At 44.6% G+C, this 17,973-nt stretch overlaps 1 protein-coding gene across 1 annotated transcript in view; it reads right to left on the bottom strand.

Annotated features, from left to right (window-relative positions):
- The window catches only part of greb1 (growth regulating estrogen receptor binding 1), a 342,458-nt gene that overhangs the window by 32,989 nt on the left and 291,496 nt on the right, over nucleotides 1-17,973 (bottom strand). The window contains exons 28-31 of the mRNA XM_041187420.1: nucleotides 17,752-17,904; nucleotides 15,980-16,110; nucleotides 9,337-9,498; nucleotides 8,421-8,625 (exon numbers count right to left, since the gene is read on the bottom strand). Of these exons, the coding sequence (XP_041043354.1) occupies nucleotides 8,421-8,625; nucleotides 9,337-9,498; nucleotides 15,980-16,110; nucleotides 17,752-17,904 (651 nt within the window). The remainder of the gene's footprint in view (nucleotides 1-8,420; nucleotides 8,626-9,336; nucleotides 9,499-15,979; nucleotides 16,111-17,751; nucleotides 17,905-17,973) is intronic.

Below are 17,973 nucleotides of genomic sequence, written 5' to 3'. Positions count from 1 at the left end.
AACAGGGGAACGTTCAGCAGGAAGACCACCGCACACCTGGGCCACCTCGAGACCTAAAATTACATCAGGTCCGAGCACGACCGTCCTTAGGTCTTGGATGGCATCGGCTGCAACCTGGACACTCACTGACGTGCCAACTCCTGTGGGAGCATCCAGCCCAGTCCTCTACCACCCAGCACGTCCCCGATCCTGGTCACCCCTGCAGCTGGCCCCCCATCTCTTCAGCAGCTGTGACCAGTGACGCTGTGCTCCTGAAGGGCTCAGGTGCTGAAGGCTGACAAAGGACCAGTTTCATGGCTGTGTCTCTATGATATGACCCTGATCACAGAGCACAAGCGAGCTGCCCTTAGCTAGACAGGAGTCAGACATTCTCAGAGGCTGTGTGACAGTCTATGGCGTGTCCTCACTGCATGTTGTCATCATTCTCCTGCAATCGAGCGACTATTAGGGCCTCCACTGCACCTCTATGGCAGGAGCATTATCTCAGAACGTATGTGTGCTGCCATAAGCCAGACTGGAGTCAAACATTCATAGGCGCAATGTGAGAATCTATGTGTGTTCTCACTGCATGCCATCATCATCCTCCACAAATCTAACAGCTATGAGGGCCTCCCGAGTGTTCCTGCCTCATCTGGCCAATGAAAGGACCTCTTCCATGTCAACGTTGTCGTTGAGGACCTCCTCAGCCTCATCATCGTCTACATTCTCCTCACTGGAGGAGACCTCTACTCCTCCATCTCCTCCTCAGCCAGCTCCTCTCCCTGTTGCAGCACCAGGATGTAAAGGGCGCAGCAGACAATGACGATGCGTGACACCCCTCTGCGGGCTATATTGCAGGGCTCCACCAGACCGGTCCAGGCACTGGAACCTCATTTTCAGCGTCCCAATGGTTTGCTCCACCAAGTTGCGAGTTTCAGCATGAGCCTTGTTATACCATCGCTCTACTGCAGTCTGAGGCCGCCGCATGGGTGTCATCAGCCATGTCCTCTATGGGTAGCCCTTGTCCCATGGGAGCCAACTCCACAGCCTCTGTGGACCCTGGAAGACATCAGGGATCTGTGACCGACTGAGAATGTAGGAGCTGTGGACACTCCCTGGAAACCATGCACAGACCTGCAAGATGTATTTGTGGTGGTCGCACACCAGCTGAACATTCAATGAATGGAAACCCTGGCGGTTGAATAGTTGACCCCTGTTACGATGGAGATTTGAGCGCCACATGAGTGCAGTCGATTGCACCCTGCACTTGTGGGAAACCCGAGATCTGAGCAAATCCAATTACATCACTCAATTGCATCCTGGCTCTCTTGGTCCCAGGCAAAATGCACAAAGTTGTGTGCCCTCGTGAAGATGGCACCCGTGACCTCATGGGTGCATTTGTGGGTGGTGGTTTATGATATCCCACAGAGGTCGCTTGTGGAGCACTGAAAGGAGCCACTGGTGCAAAAATTGAGCGCCGCTGTCACTTTCACAGCCACTGGCAGTGGATGCCCTCCATGTCTTCGTGGCACCAAAACCTGTAGCAGGTGGCAGATGTGACCTACCAGTCCCCTAGACATGGGCAGTCTTTGGTGACAGTGGTTCTTGGTCATCTGCAGGGATGAAAGGCGGCGTCTATAGACCCTGGGTCTACCTGGGTGCCGACCAACGATGGCTCGCTGGGGCTCTTCAGCAGCGTGTGCAGGAGTCCCACTGCCCCTTCTTCCAGAGGGTGCTGCTCCCCCCTCTGCACACACAGGTGCCTCTGTCACTCTCTTCTCCGTCGTTTCCACTCTCTGTACACCATGAGATGTAAGCTAGTTCACCACGATCCTGATGTACCCCTCCTGCAGGATGAAAGGGAGACACGTGGGTTAGTCTGGGTGTACTAAGAACCTCTATTGGTTAAGTCTGAAGGCCCCTAAATGGATCCTAGAATCTTCTGGCCACCACTTGGATGGCCAGAGTTTAGTGCGCTGCATGGCTGCCTGAAGCCCCACCCACCTCCACCCCACTCCACCTGACCGATTGGCGGTAGCTTTGCCCACTGGACTGCATGCTGTGCTCTCAGCTCAGGCACAGACATTCTCCTAACCCGCACTGCAAGGCTGCGCTGTTAGCTTGAACCATGGGGGAGATTGGTCCAACCGGGATACTGACATTGCAAGGGGCTGTGAGCGCCTCCACCAGTGACGGCTCCGCAGCCAGCTTTAACAAGGAGATTGTACAATGTGCCCAGTTGTCCAACTGTTCTGCTGCCCACTAAAATGATCATTAATTTGCAGTCTGTGCCCAAGGGCTGAAAAGCTCTGGAGCACTTGATGGCACTTTCATGCCTCTGCTTACTTGAGTGGGCAGATCAGCTGGAGGCTGGACTTCAAGCATGTCAATGTGGCTGTGCCTGAACTGTCTCAGCTGCAGAGGAATGGTGACTTTATACAAGGTTTCCCTCATGCGTGGCTGCTTCTCACCCCACCACCCTGCCCTTCAATCACAGGGCAGCCCTTGCCCCACCCAACCCAATGCGTCTCAACCACTGGGCAGCCCTTGCTCCTACGCCTCCAATTCACCTGAACCTTGAAGTCCAAAAAGCAACCTGGGCAAGCGCTGCACAACGTTACTGTGCACTCACATCCAAGTTCCCCTCAAAGTGCAGCCCACCAAGTGCCCACCCCATATGTGATGTTGTAACCACATCAGCGTGCAATCACGCCAATGTGGGCAGATGATCCAGCCGGGGTGGGGGCGTTGATTCTTGTGGGTTGATTCTGGTGGGCTGGCCTTATACTGATAATGCAGATGTATCACAATGAGATTCCCGACGTCCAATGGTGGGGAACATGGCCCGCCACCAACAGGCTGAGCCAACAACCGCAAACTGGTTTCATGATGCCATGGAAGCCGATTTCTGGCCTTCTCGCCATATTGTCTGCTCAAGCCGCCGAGCATACCCGACACCCGCGGCCATGGACAATTCCACCCCAGGTTTCTTATACATTGGTAAACTGAAATGGCGTTGGAACTTGCAAAGTTTTTTTCACAGATGGAGATATAACCATGACTGGTTTACAGAAATTAACCAAGGGTAAGCTAACGGAGTTGGCAGATAAGCTGGAATTAGAATTATCTGACGGGGTGAGGAAAGCAGACATAGTTGAGATGATAGCAAGGCATTTGAAACTGAAAAGGATACCAAAGAAACCACGTTTTCCAGGGGGTGAGTCAATTGAATTGACTAAGATTTAGTTGCAAATGAAAAAGCTTGAATTGGAGACAAAAGAAAAGGAAAGAGAAAGGGCAGAAAAAAGAATAAGGGAATTGGAATTGAAAAGGCTAGAGGCAGAGGAAAAAGAAAAGAGAGCATTTGAAAGAAAAATGGAAATGCAAAAACTCATCCTCCAACAGGAGAAGTTAGCAACGGAAGAAAGAGAGAAGGGACGAGAAAGGGAATATCAGCTTTAAAAAGAGGCCTCATATGCTGAGGAAGGTTCTGACGATGAAAAAACCTTCAACCTAAAGCCCAGTGAGGGGACGTTTAAGTTTATGCAAGCCCTCCCAAAGTTTGAGGACAGGGTTGTAGAGACATTCTTTATTCCTTTTAAAAAGGTAGCTAAGCAAATGAAGAGGCCAAATGAAATCTGGACATTTGAAACAAAAATAGAAAATGCTGAGAAAACTCAGCAGGTCTAACATCATCTGTGGAGCAAAACAGAGTTAACGTTTCAAGTCCACTTGACTCTTCTTCAGGCTCTTCAAATCTGGACACTAGTCTTAGAGTATGGTGGGTAGCGCTCACGAGGTTAATGCATCACTTTCAGAAGAGGTTTCTGTGGATTATGATAGTGAAAAAGGCTATACTTAGTGCATATGAGTTAGTCCCTGAGGCATACAGGCAGAAATTTCGGAATATAAGGAAACAGCCTGGCAGACCTATATTGAGTTTGAGAGGGTAAAGCAAAGTAATTTTGATCATTGGATACAGGCATTAAAGGTAGAGGCAACATATGAAGCTCTTCGAGGAATAATTCTCTTGGAAGAAATTGAAGATTCACTTCCTCCAGTAGTTAGAACCCATGTTGAAGTCCAGAGAGCCGCAACAGCGGAGATGGCTGACAATTATGAGCCGGCCCATAAATCTAAACCTTTTTCCATCATCCCCACAAAGCTGAGAAGAGAGAAGATAGGAAGTTGAAAGGAAGGCAAGTAGTCAGGGAAGAGAAGAGACTGCTGGGAATACTCCAAAAACTCTTCTTCAGGCCAGAAAGGAAGGTGCTGAGGGTGGAAGTGATATTTGAAGGCCTAAGTTTTTCCATTGTAACAAGGTGGGACAAGTTCGTGCCAATTGCTGGAAGTTGCACGGGAAATCCATGGGACTTATTGAGGTACGTAAGGGTGATTCAGGAAAAGGAGCCCTGGCTGGAAGTACAACAGATCAAGTTGTAGCATTAACTACAGCTGTGAAACCAAGTGTGAACACTGCTGTGAGTTCAGGGGAGGTGAATGAGATACATGAGAGTTATAATGATTTTTTGTTGAGGGGAAAAGTAACCCCTTATCCCTCAAATGAGAGGGCTAAACCTATAATCATACTTAGAGATACAGGAGCCACTCAAATGCTTTTGCTGGGGAAAGGCATAAGTTTTCCATCAGAGAACATATTAAAAGCCAAAGGTTTAGTCCATGGTATTGGTGAGGACTATATACCTGTACCTTTGAACCAGATGCACTTGGAATGAGACCTATTGTCTGGGACATTGGTGGTAGGGTTGTTTAACAATTAACCGGAGATTGAGTTGATTCACTCCTGGGAAATGATTTAGCTGGAACGAAGGTAGTAGCTTCTACCATAATCACAGAAAGTCCAAATGAAGTTAAAGTGACAATGCAGTTACAACAAAAGGTTCCAGGGATTTTTCCTTCATGTGTGATGACCCGCGCAATAGCTAAGCAAAGTCCATCATCAAAGGTCAAGGTGATACCACAGACAGATATTTGGCTGGCTAAGACTTTCTTTAAAGACGTAGATAATCTGAAAGAGATGTTTAACAAATCCTCTCTAGTTGAGGATCAGCAAGCTAATCCAGAGTTAAGTAAGATAGCATAATCAGCCCAAACTAAAGAGGCTAAGGCAGTTTTGAAATGTTATTATATTAAGAATGGAATTCTAATGAGGAAGTGGAGACCTCCTCACAGACCTGCAGATGAGGAGTGGACGCTTGATCATCAGGTAGTGGTACCGCCGAAATATTGTAGAGATATTACAGATAGCACATGAAATTCCTATGGCAGGACATGTCGGGATATGGAAAACTCAAACACAGATAAACAGGCAGTTTTACTGGCCCGGCCTTCATAAGGATACAGTACAGTTTTGTAAAACGTGCCATACATGCCAAATGGTAGGAAAACCACAACATGCAATTAAACCAGCACCTTTAATTCCTATACCAGTTCTTGAGAAACCATTCAGTAAGGTTTTATTGGACTGTGTGGGGCCCTTAACAAAAATGAAAGCAGGACACCAGCATACCCTTACTATTATGGATATGACAACTCGATTTCCAGAGGCCATTCCTTTAAGGACCATTACAGCTAAAGTAATGGTGGATTCGTTAACCCAGTTTTTTTTACTCAGTATGAATTACTGGTAGAGATCCAGTCGGATCAAGGTTCCAATTTTATGTCTAAAATTTTTCAGAACGTAATGAGTAATTTGGGTATAAAACAGTTAAAGTCCACAGCATATCATCGACAAAACAGGGAGATTTAGAGAGGTACCATCAAACTCTCAAAACAATGATTAAAGCATACTGTCATCAATATCCCCACGATTGGGACAAAGGGCTGGATTTTCTTTTATTTGCTACCTGAGATTGACCAAATGAATTTACTGGTTTTAGCCCTTTTGAATTAATTTATGGACATGAAATAAGAGGTTCTCTAAAATTAATCAAAGAAAAGCTTTTAGGAGAGAAGGTTGAATCCTCTACGTTAGATTATGTGTCTGTGTTCCAGGAACAGCTCACGGGAGCCTGCAAAGTGGCTCAAGAACATCTTGAAGTTCCTCAAACAAAGATGAAAGAATGGGCAGATAAGCAACCTGTGATCCGAATATTACAGCCAGGGGACTAAATGTTAGTATCATTGACATTACAGGGCGAACCCCTGAAAGCATGATTCAGCGGTCCGTACAAGGTAATTAAGATGGTTAGTAAAGTAAATTATTTGATAAATACACCAGTTCGTAGGAAAAAGAATCAGTTGTGTCATATCAATATGTTAAAACAATACCATTGTAGGGAGGAAGATAGGAAAGAGCAGTTATGTCAGGTATATGTAAGCATGGTGGAGAATGAAAGAAACAATGAGTGTGAGGTAGGAGACTTAGATAGTTCATAAATTGAACTCCCTACTATCTAGTTAGCTAACATTGAAATATTAGGGCATTCAACCTATACATTTCACCTCATCATAATTCAGTCCCATGTAAACAAGATCTCCGGTATGACTGACTGAAAGGTGGCATTCCCAGCACAGCCACTAGAGGATGATATTCAATACAGTTATTGAAGGATAAAACAGCCCAGACACAGCTGACAACTAGCAATGGTTGGTGATCAATGGGATAAATACTATTCAAGGGCAACAAAACACCAAAGTTACATCTTACAAAACAAAGCTTATATTTTAAAACTGTTTTTCCCTTCCTCCTAGCATTTAACATAGAGTGACTGCTAAAGTGTCACCTCCACTAACTTTGAAAATAGTTTTTCTTTGGAGGTGCTTACCGCCAAACATGCTTAAACTATATGACATTAATCACAATTCAGTCTATCCTTTGGGTGTGTAAACTTTCCAAGACAGTGTTAATTTGTTAGACTGTCCACCCCTGACCAGAATGCTCATAATCCTCATTTAACCTCTCAGAGCTTAATTTGCAAAACAATTTACAAGGATGCTAGAAAAATATTGTTTAATATTTAGTATTAAGACACAAGTCGACTGAAGTTACTGAATTAGGACCTTTGGAAAATTCTCAAAAATTAAAATTCTCAAAAATTAATTTGATAAAAAGTCTAGTGTTGATTGTTAATGTTTATTAACAACACTGCTTGGTGTTTCACAAGTTGGGCTTTGAGTGATAAAATAAAAAATGTGTGACATAAACATTTAAAGAGTTTTATTGACTTAATTTTATTTCATTGTGTTGAAACTAATTGAAATTGATCCAGCTTATGAGTACTTTTTACCACTTCCAATTTGTTTCTGACAAATTCTTAATATCGGCATATCACTCCTAATTACAATGAGACTTATATTTGGTCTGACTGGGCACAAAAACATTAAATTCACAAAAAAAATGTCACATCTTTAAGCCTTATAAATTTTTGCAAAATAAGTACAAAATATATTTCATAAAAGTTGTCGGAGGCATTTTTCCAACGACCATTCCACACAATTGAACTGTGGCAATACTAAAATCTCAAATAATCATATAAGGCACTCTTAGGGCAAAATTTTAAGCTCGGTGGGCGGGTGCATGCCCGACCCACTCGAGCATGAACTGACACGTGTCGACGTCAGGCAAGCGTCCCAACGTCAATGCGCAATCGCACGATAGTTCGGTCATAGAGAATCAGCAGCGCGCCTGCCTACAATTAAAAGGCCTGTTAAGGCCATTAAATTATCAATTAAGTTAAATTTTTCGCTGCCTGTTCAACCGCTTTACACTTTTTAGGAAACCTCATCCATGGGTGGGATGAAGTTTCCCTAAAGCAAAATTAAAAAATTAAAATTTAGTTAATAACATGTCCCTGCTCATGTGACAGTCACATGAGGGGACACGTTTTATTACATTATTTATTTCGTTATTTTATTTGAAAAAGCTTCATCTCTCTGAGGCAGCTCTGTGCCTCAGGGAGATTATGAAGTGCACACTTGCGCGCATTCCCCTCCCACGCACCCCTCACCCACACAGGCAGCGCTGAATGCTGCTGCTCACGTTTCACACTGGGTGGGCCTAATTGCCCCTCCAGCGTGAAATCGCCTTCCAGCCTTGATCGCGGGCAGCCCACCCACCCCTGTCGAGCCCGCCCGACAAGGTCAACACTTTGCCCTTAATTTTTTAACTGCCTGATCATGCTCATAAGGGAAGGTACATTACCATGATTTGTGTCCTTTTCCTGGAACATACATATATATGTTCTCCTTTAAAATCTGGCCCAATTAATTTCTGACCGTGGGCTACCAAAAAGCTGTTAACGCTGCACCAAAAGTTTTACTTCTGATAGATAAAGTTTTGTTCATTTCTGTGTTCCAGCAAAAGCATTTCAAATTGATAACAAGTAGTTTAACTGAAAGGCCGTTTTACCAGCTGCGATTTTACAGAAATGCCTAAATTAATATAAAATATATTCGTTTGAATTACTTTTAAAACATACCAACTCCAGAGTTGTTGAAGATGCTGGGCAAGACAAGCATGATGTGGTTTGGCCAATATTTCTTATACACTGCCATCTCATACTCCTTGATAACTAGCACATGCAAATGGCTAGCACCATCCATAGCGTGATACAGATTGAAGAGACCATGTTCATGACGCCCAGTCGAAGGCGTAAAGATGGGGCTCTTTATGCAGTCTGGATTCTGGGACAAAGCAGATGTTTTAAATCGTCAAGCTGTGATTCAATAAATGTAATTGCAGGAGTATTAACCTGCTGGAATTTAACAAGAAATATTAAATTAGCATTTAACAACAGTAAAGGATTTGTTGAAGTTTTTCTTTATTCCAGATGTTAGTAGGGGCAAGAATAAAACTTTCTACCGAATTCATCTGCACTGTGCAAATCCGGGAAGCTTCTGAAGTTTGTTCTCCCATCTATCCTCACCTTATCAGGTAAAGTGAAACAGCTACACACTCACCGCTGCACTTACCAGAGACAAGACGCAAACATATTACCAAACCAATTGATTCACCAACACAAGCGGGAATAATATCCACATACTCTAGAACTTTGTTCCTTCCAACTAAGTCGCAGTTATTTCCCCCATGGAACATCACCAGAGACTCATTTTTTTCCCATTACGTTCAGTGATCCCAGAGCAGAACCCACCCATGTGCTTCCAATGGACCACTGAACTGATCATCAACACACATCTCACGGCTACACTGACTCAAATCAAACACTTTCCCTCTCCACATTCACCTAGCAAGAAATAGATTTCTTTCACCCCACCTTCCCTCAAATTTATATGTACACAGGTCCCAACCATTGCATCTATGGCCCAGCCATTATAAGCACAACAAATAGAAATAACATTGTAGTTCTATGTGAAGGTCCCATGATATTTTCTCACCTTGTCAGTGACAAGTGGCAACCTCATACTTTCCAATTGGCCTCCAGGTTGACTGAAAATGAAATTATATTCTTTTGATTTGGGAATAATAAAGTGAAGCTGGACTTCCTCTCCCAGCATTGAGCAGGAAAATGTGAAGGCATGGAGTGTAGAATCATATGGCTAACAGAAAACAAACAGAATGGTGAAATTAGTTCTTAATACATTTTTCCCTGCAGAAGAAATAATTCTTTATTACACTTTACATCTGTATTTCTGAAAAACTGTAACAATAATCAAAAGATAGATTCTATGGGCTGGATTTTACTGTCCGTAAGCGGGGGCGGGGCATGCTCACTGACGCGTAAAATGACGCAAGGTGTCGTCGGGTGGAACTTCCGAAGTCACCGCACCCCATTTAAATTTTCAGGAAGGCGGGGGCGCAGCAAAATCAGCTGTGCGCCTGCCGACCTATCAATGGCCAATTGAAGCCATTAACAGATCAATTAAAGTAATTAGTGGACCTGCCTATCCAACCTTAAGGTTGGCAGGCAGGCCAGGAGCCCCATTGGGAAGTAGAAAAAACATGAAATCTCATCCACAGGCGGAATGAGGTTTCATGTATGGTTTTAAAAAATTTAATAAAGTTTTTTTGGAAATTATGAACATGTCCCAACTCATGTGACATTGTCACATGAGGGGACATGTAAGGGAATTTTTTTTCTCTATTTTTTAATATTGTTGAAAGTAGAGCCGATCTCCCTAAGGCAGCACTTAGCCTCAGGGAGATGAGTGCGCTTTTTCATGCGCATGTGCGAAAGAGCGTACTCTCGGTTTTAGACATTCCCCACCCCCCGCTTGCACAGGGAGCGCATAGAACTTCCCTGCAGACGTCACGCTGGGCGGGCCTTAATTGGCCTCTCCTCGCAAAATGACACCGTGCCTCCCATCGGGGGCACCAATCGGAAACACGCCCGCCCATCAACTTTCCCCCCAACGGGGGGGATATTCTGCCCTATGGTTCACCAGACTGATTCCTGGGATGGTGAGATAGTCCCATGAGGAAAGAGTGAGAAGACTGGACCTACGTTTTCTAAAGTTTAAAAGAATGAAAAGTGATCTAATTGAAGCATACAAAATTCTTGCAGGACTCCACAGGGCAGATGCAGGAAAGTTGTGTCCCCTCGCTGGGGTGGGGTCCAGAATCAGAGGAGACAGTCTCAGAATAAGATAGGCCATTTAGGACTGAGATGAGGGGGAATTTCGACACTCAGAGGATAGTGGTTCTTTGGGATTCTCTACCCCAGGGTGCTGTGGAGGCTTAGTCATTGAGTATATTCAAGACAGAGATTGATAGATTTCTAGATATGAAAAACATCAAAGGGTATGGAGATATTGTGGGGAAATGGTATTGAGGTAGAAGGCCATCCATGATCTAGTTGAATGGCAGTGGGGCTGAATGGCCTTCACCTGCTCATTCTTCCTATCTGCACTTTAAGAATCAAAAATTGCTGATTTCTTTAATCTACGGGTGTTTACGCAGTGCACAGTACAAATTTACATGGCAATGCATTCTGTAGTTTATATTGCTAGTAAGGAGCTTGTCATGTCACGATTAGGTGTCAAACAGATTGAGTACGATAGGATGCAATCTGGACCTTCATAGCTGTCTGAGCTAACATAAGCTCATTCATTGATCTTCTAAAAAATCTAATATATCTATATATAGTTGTGTGTATATTTTTCCTTATCTTTTACCCCATCCACACTCCAATTAGATCTGTGTCACTAACCGCCCATCTACTGGTTAAGTAAAAATAGGAATAAATCATAAATATAATAGGCCAATTTTCTGAATGCACACTCCTGATGTGGAACCTTGCCCACTGGGAATGTAGATCAGGAAAGCCCCATAATATTCCATCCACGAATAGATCAGTATCAGAAACATGCAAAACGTGCAGCTGAATACGTACAAAAGTATTACAAGTCGAAATCTGATATTTTCTAACTCAAATGTATTTATAACCTTGCTGAATTATATCGCGTTGGAATGCCTGAAAATGTAAACTTGTGAAAACTTCCAGTCTTTAAAGTGTAAATAGCAACATTCAAACTAAGAATTGTCGGTAATATAACATTTCATCGTTATAATGCCTCAGGAGGGCGGGGGGTGCGGGGGGTAGTGGTGAGTAATGCAGCAAAAATTTAATTTTTGGCCATAGCTTTTTCTTTTATACTAGGTCTCAGTTTAAATTAGTTTTAAAATGTCATGCTTGAAATGGGAGCTTTACATTCATTTAAGATCCAATATCTGTCAGAAAAACCAGACATTTTTATTGTGCCTTCATGTTTGTAGGTTGTGTGGACTGTGACGTTGATGCTGTTGAAGTAGATAACTTAATCCCAGGTTTTCCTTCAAATCAGAAACTTTTTCGCAAGGAGTCCTTTTATGAGTGTTAAAGCCCCACACATGGTGCTGGGTTTAGTCCTACTGTCACTGAACATGCCAGTAGGTATGGAAGAGGTCAGAAATCTGACGTTGGAAGGATGCAGTCGCTTGAACCCCATCACGTGGCGGCAAGGTTATGAATAAGGATGATGCGTGCTCGCCACTGTATCACGTGGCAGGGCCAGCTCTGATATCAAGAAGCCCGCATCACCTGATCCCCATGCAGGGGAAGGTACCATACTTAAAAGATAGAAAGCTCTACGTAACAGCTGAAGTTTTGTATGCAGGCTTTCTGAGGGAGATTCCAATTGAACCAGCCAGCATTGTCAGATGTTAGACTATGACAACTAAAAACTTGTGAAGGTCCGGGTAGAAGAAATCTCATTTTAGTAAAAGTTCAGTCATTCACATCAACAGCTTCGGCTGCGTTTGGAGGTGTCACAGTCCGCCCAGCACGCCGCCCCACGGTTCTGTGAGAGCTTGCTCCTTGACCTTTTCCAGGCCGTGTGGGAATGCAGGAAGATTCTATTTCCGGCTGATGGCCGCAAAACGTCATCATGAATGACCAAGGCAGCCTGGACAGAGGTCACCGTGGATGTGAGCGGCTGTGAGCTCCATCCAAGTGACTGGGTCCATTTCCGAAAAAGGAATAATGACCTCCTCTGCAAAGTGCGAGTTTGAGTTTCATACAGTCAAGGAGTGGGTGAAAGGTGGGCAGAAAAACTAGAAGGCACTGAATGGATAGGGGCTAGGCTGGACATTGAAGTGTGAAGTGCTCCCCTTCACCAGCTTCCATAATTGTATCGGCTGCATTCGTGTGTGCGTTCACTGGAATCTGCACCTTCTGCTGCGCCTTACTCTGCACGAGGATTGGAAGGACAGCTGAGCAACCCGAGACCTCATGGGATCAAGGGGCAATCAGGCAGGAAGGGATTCTCCTCAGCATCACTGGAGACCTCACTTTTTCTCCTGTTACTCTTGCAGGACGAAAGGACCACAACACCAGGGAGAGGCTGAAGACCAGGGTGGAGTGTTGGAGATTTGGCTGCTGACAGAGGCAGAGCTGGAAGCCCTGGAACTGGCACAGGAGCAGGGTGGTCAGTCCATATTTGACACTGAGTTTGGATTAGCAGGCGTGGAGAGCGAGGAGGAATTGCACTTACCCATTATCTCTGATTACCGTGGCAGCCTGCTGCATCCATGGATGCTGGTGGACACTTACATCACTCCAGTAATTGTTTTTATGCTTCAGTTGCAGAGTCAACTACCACAGTCGTAAGAGCAGCCTGTGTTCCACCTCTGAGGGTGCAGAGCCACACCTGTCCCGTGCCCAGCACGGGCGCAGATACACTCACCTCGGTGGGGAGCTGATCACGTGCCGGCCCAGTGTTACCATCTAGTGAGCACTGCAGTCACACAGATGCAGATGAGAGGGGCAGCAACAGGCAAGGCCACTGGCCAACGGAGGACTGTTTGAGGTCATTCCCTGCTGAACCCCCGGCTGGCAAAGGGTCTCTGATGAGGGCCAGACTCAACCTGTTGGAGCTGCAGAGACAAACGGGGTAATCTGGCAGAGCTGCCTGAGGCTTTGAGCAGACATGCGGGGGGCAATGGAGGAGTCTACCCCCAGCCTTATCTCTACCAAATCTCAGGTAGGCAAGCTCGTTGCTTCTTCCATGGAGAGGGTGGCGATCATCATGGAGAGGCAGGCCCAGGAGACACCACAGTGGATGCCTGGTGTCAGTGCAACCCTGCAGACCATCACTGGTGCCATGAGCTCATTGCAACACTGGACCACTGAGAAATTGCTAGTGCCACTGGACACCCTTCCAGGTGCACCTCAGTCAATAGGAAGCAGGGCAATGTCAGTGCCATCTTGCACTGAGAGTCCAGAGGAGCTGCAGCCTAACACACTTCAGAGTTCTTACCGAATGTTGTCAGGAGCTCCCCAACCTCTCTGCCAGTGATCCAAACTCCTCCAGCAGCAGTGGCCACAAAGAACACTCCTGTATTGGTGCAGGGTAGCTTTATATGCCCTGGCACATTCAGGCCGAGAGTTACCAGAGGATACCCAGCTTGATCATCAAAGACTGGGGGTAGAGAAAGCAGCAACCTGCTCCTACCACATCTGAAGATGTTGGGGGTGCACTTCGCCACAGCACGCAATAGCCTTTCAAGAAGTTCATTTTCACATAGTAAGGTAGCACTGGTGTTTATATTATAATGTTAAGGAAAAGATGTTAGTGTCACATTAAATTGTTGTGCTTTATTCAGCGTCTGTTTTTTCATCATCACCTCATGATGTTTCCTTTTCTGAATTGTAAGATGTATATCATCATGGTGAGGGCTCCCATTCCATTTTGCTAACTCTCCATCCATCTTGCCTGCTACCTCCTCTTCTTCCTCTGGGTTAATGTTGTCACCCTTCTGCCTGGCAATGTTATGCAGTGCACAGCAGACAATGACAATCCATGACTCCTTTACTGGCTCATACTGGAGAGCTCCCCCAGGAAGCACATCTTCAGCAGACCAATGGTTTGCTCTCTCTCAGAATCACAGTGCAGAAGAGGCCCTTCGGCCCATCGATCTGCACCAACACGAGAAACTCGATGAAATTCCTTGTTGTGTGTGACTGGCATTGAATCTCTCTTCTGCTCACTGCAAGGGTTTCTGATGGCCATCATCAGCCATGCGCGAAGATCTAGGATCCATCAATTGATCACTTTGGGGAGACCCAATGTATAGCTCTGGGGACCAGGGTTCAAATCCCATCACCACAGATGGCGAAATTTGAATTCAATAAAAATCTGGAATTAAAAGTCTGATGATGACCACGAAACCATTGTTGTAAAAACCCATCTGCTTCACTAATGTCCTTTAGGGGTGGGTGTAACATTTTCAGCCACTGTCGCTCTGACATGTGTAGGTATGTCATCCTGCTCCTGTAAACTCTCGGATGTTCCAGAGGCCTTGTGATCTGGCCCCCTATTATTGTGCTCCCTCCTGTTGGGCTGCCTGCACTGGTTCCTGTGCAGCACTGATCCCCTCCAGCACTCGAGGATAAAGGAGTACGGGTGAATGATTCCCATTGTGCAATGCCCTCCCCCTTCCTTTCAACGTGGCCTCCAAAGTACCCTCCCCTTAGGGACTCCAATATGTAATGCCACTTTAATGTCTCTGTCTCTAGGTTATGTGCCGCCTTTTTAGTTTTTTTGAACCAACACATGGCCTAGCCAATTCCTACCTCAGACTTTGTGTTTAAATTTGAAAATCTGACAGTCTGGAGAGTTTTTCTCTGCCACTCAAAGACAATGTAGCTCCCTGTAATTCGCTCTCCTGCAAGTCAAAAGAGCTCCAACAATGTGGTAAACTACATTTAACTTACCAGCATTCAATGGGTGGGTTGTTGAAGGCACGAGACATGTGTCAGTTTCATTTAATCGGGATGGATGCATTAAATCACTGGGAATTACATGTAAATTGCATGCAAGTAAATGATTCTGAATATATCCGGTTCCCACTGCTAACGGGCGAGTTTCCTGCTTGCTTACATTGACATGATCGAGAGCCATTTTGCTACCACCAGGGATCTGATGCGCAGCCTCCTGTGCAATCCTACAAGTCCGCCTACTCCAGTGGGTTCCACAAAACCCAGCCCGTTATATGTATCAGTTAGTTTTGTCTGTCCAAAGGGATGGTGACTTCTCACACATACAACTTGATAAACCCTGCTCTGACTGCATTATGTTGATTCTTTAAGGAATCAGACTCTGAAGATTACTTGTTTTGTCCTACAAGGCAGATTTTAAAGGGTTTCATTTGACTAGCTTGATTAAACCTTTGTGAATTGACTTCAGACCACATTCTTAACTGATTTAGCGACTTGTCTGCACTATTGCCTCTGTAAATGATGCACCACAAATAAACCTTCTCGGTGATACAGTTTGTTACAACAAATGGCCGACGATATCAGTCTTCCAAAATATCATTCGGCATTGAGGAAACCTCATGTACTACTATCTGGTAGCAATGGGACCTGATACACCAATTTAGGTTTGGTTCATGCAGAGCGAGAGCTTGTTTTTATAGAACCAGACTTTTTGCTTTGGGAACAGGCAGTATGTTTGTAGGATAAGCTCAAACTGCGGGTTGTGTCTTTACTCTTTAGATTTCTGAACAACAGTACTGTTGCCATCCTAGCCAAATGCATACCTGGCATCTGGGATTGAAACCCATGTATTCATGGCACTGCTCACAGTGGTGGTATGTATTATAGGCAGCATACTTGGACAACCTCATTCGTGTTGTATGGCGTCGTAGATAGATGTCATCTTCTTTATGTCCTGTTAAGTTAGGTAACTTTGGTAAGCAACAGGTAGAAACATAGAAGGATAGGTTTTCCTAATTTGTGCTCCCATTTAATGTCATGGGAGTGCACATTTCCATCTAATCACTTAGTAAAAAAGTCAATCCCGCCGTCCCAAATCCTGGACCCTAGCAAGAAAGCTCCACTCTGGGAAAGCAAATTTCTGGGACAATCTATATACTTATAATAGTACATAACGAGATGAGTAAGATAAAATCCTGATGAAAATTCAACTTTCTACAATTCTGACCCTTGGATCCACTAGTTCGCAGATAAGTACCAGTGTACACACTAACCTTATAAAAGTAAATGCAAGATGAGATGCAGAAAGTTGTGTTATTTCCAGTCGTGGTTTATAACTGGTAATTTCTGTAACCACCTGTAACAAATATTACCCAACTGGCTGAATCTCTCTAAGCTCGAAGCATTTCAGACACACATAGAACATGAACTTGTATTAGGATGCCTTAAGGCCAATATTCCTCTCCTAGCCATCAGCTAGTGCATAATATTCTAGTAGGTCCTCATCAGCTTGAAGAGGGAAGACTTTGATACTGGTAGAGGTGTTACATTGGCTGAGATTAAGAAACTATGAGCAAGTACCAGGACTTGAAGGGCAGGTCAACTGGAAGACCTGTGAGACACAGATGATCATCTAATTTGATAGGTAATGGGATGTGATAATATAGCGAACCAAAAATTGGTACGATAAGAAACTTTTAATGTAAATTTTGCTGACCAGAAGCTGTGGTTTGCATGTCATGGTCCTCCTACTTATTTGAAGCCTTGGGCCGGGATTTTCCGACTCCGTCATGGCAGGACCCACTTCGGGACATTTGGCGGCCCAGCCAAAAGTTCATTGACTTTCAGCAGGACCGGATGACCCTGGTGCGTGGGAGGGGCCAGAAAATCCCGGCTTCTGTGTCTTATGAATGAGTTTGTGAGACTGTGTCATGGCTGCATCTAAACAGTTGCCCAGTCTACTAATATAACGTTAATCTACTGCTGTCCTGTCTTTCCCCACCTCCCCTTGCTGGGAGTCCTGCTGGTTTTTCCTTGTCTGCATGTTGGATGTAAATGACAGTGGGGAGATGTCCTCGTTCCCATCCACCCATGTTACTGCTGCTTCTCAAAGCTACAATAGGGAAGGTTGTGATAGGTCCTGGGAAGTGGTGGTAACGTTTCTCAGGTGCCCCAGGGAGGCTAAACAGTCTGATTACTTTACTGAATAGAGAACACCAACTCCAACCACCTTATCACTTCCATCTACATCCCACCCCTCACCCTAACTCAGAGCTGTAACTTGCCTTGTGGCAATTGCAAGAATGTTCCAACAGCCTACAATGTAGTGTAATTCATTTCTGAACTCACCTGCTAAGCCACTAAGCTAACTAAATAGAATAAAATTATACCAGCAGAGGGACAGTTCTCACTCCCAGTGCTACCCTCCTTTAGCGCCACAGGAATTACAGTTCAGGATTTATTTTTCAAATCCTTCAAATGTGTTGTGCACAATGCCCCTGTCACCCACCAAACAGTGTGTTTTAGTCCTGCCTTTAGCTTCTCTATTTGGAACAATTTTATACATGATAGAATTTAAAATAATGAAATAATTAACCTTTGTTTTTTGTAAGGTCCCTTGAATAAACTGGACTTGCATCTTCATACTTTGGATCATGAACAGTGTAGTCAAATGACAATTTACTGAAACTCTCCAAATCAGGCCACAGTAAGCTCTCTTTCTGTTGTAGGGAAGAATCTTCTTTGGCTTCTAAGAGATAACATGGAAATAAGGAATAAGATTTTGCATACCTCCATTCAATTCTGTTGTCCATTTCCA

Source organism: Carcharodon carcharias, chromosome 5 (assembly GCF_017639515.1).
Source record: "Carcharodon carcharias isolate sCarCar2 chromosome 5, sCarCar2.pri, whole genome shotgun sequence".
NCBI classification, from domain to species: Eukaryota; Metazoa; Chordata; class Chondrichthyes; order Lamniformes; family Lamnidae; genus Carcharodon; species Carcharodon carcharias.
The sequence above is the reverse complement of the archived record's forward strand: the minus strand, read 5'-3'. Positions and strand labels throughout refer to the sequence as shown.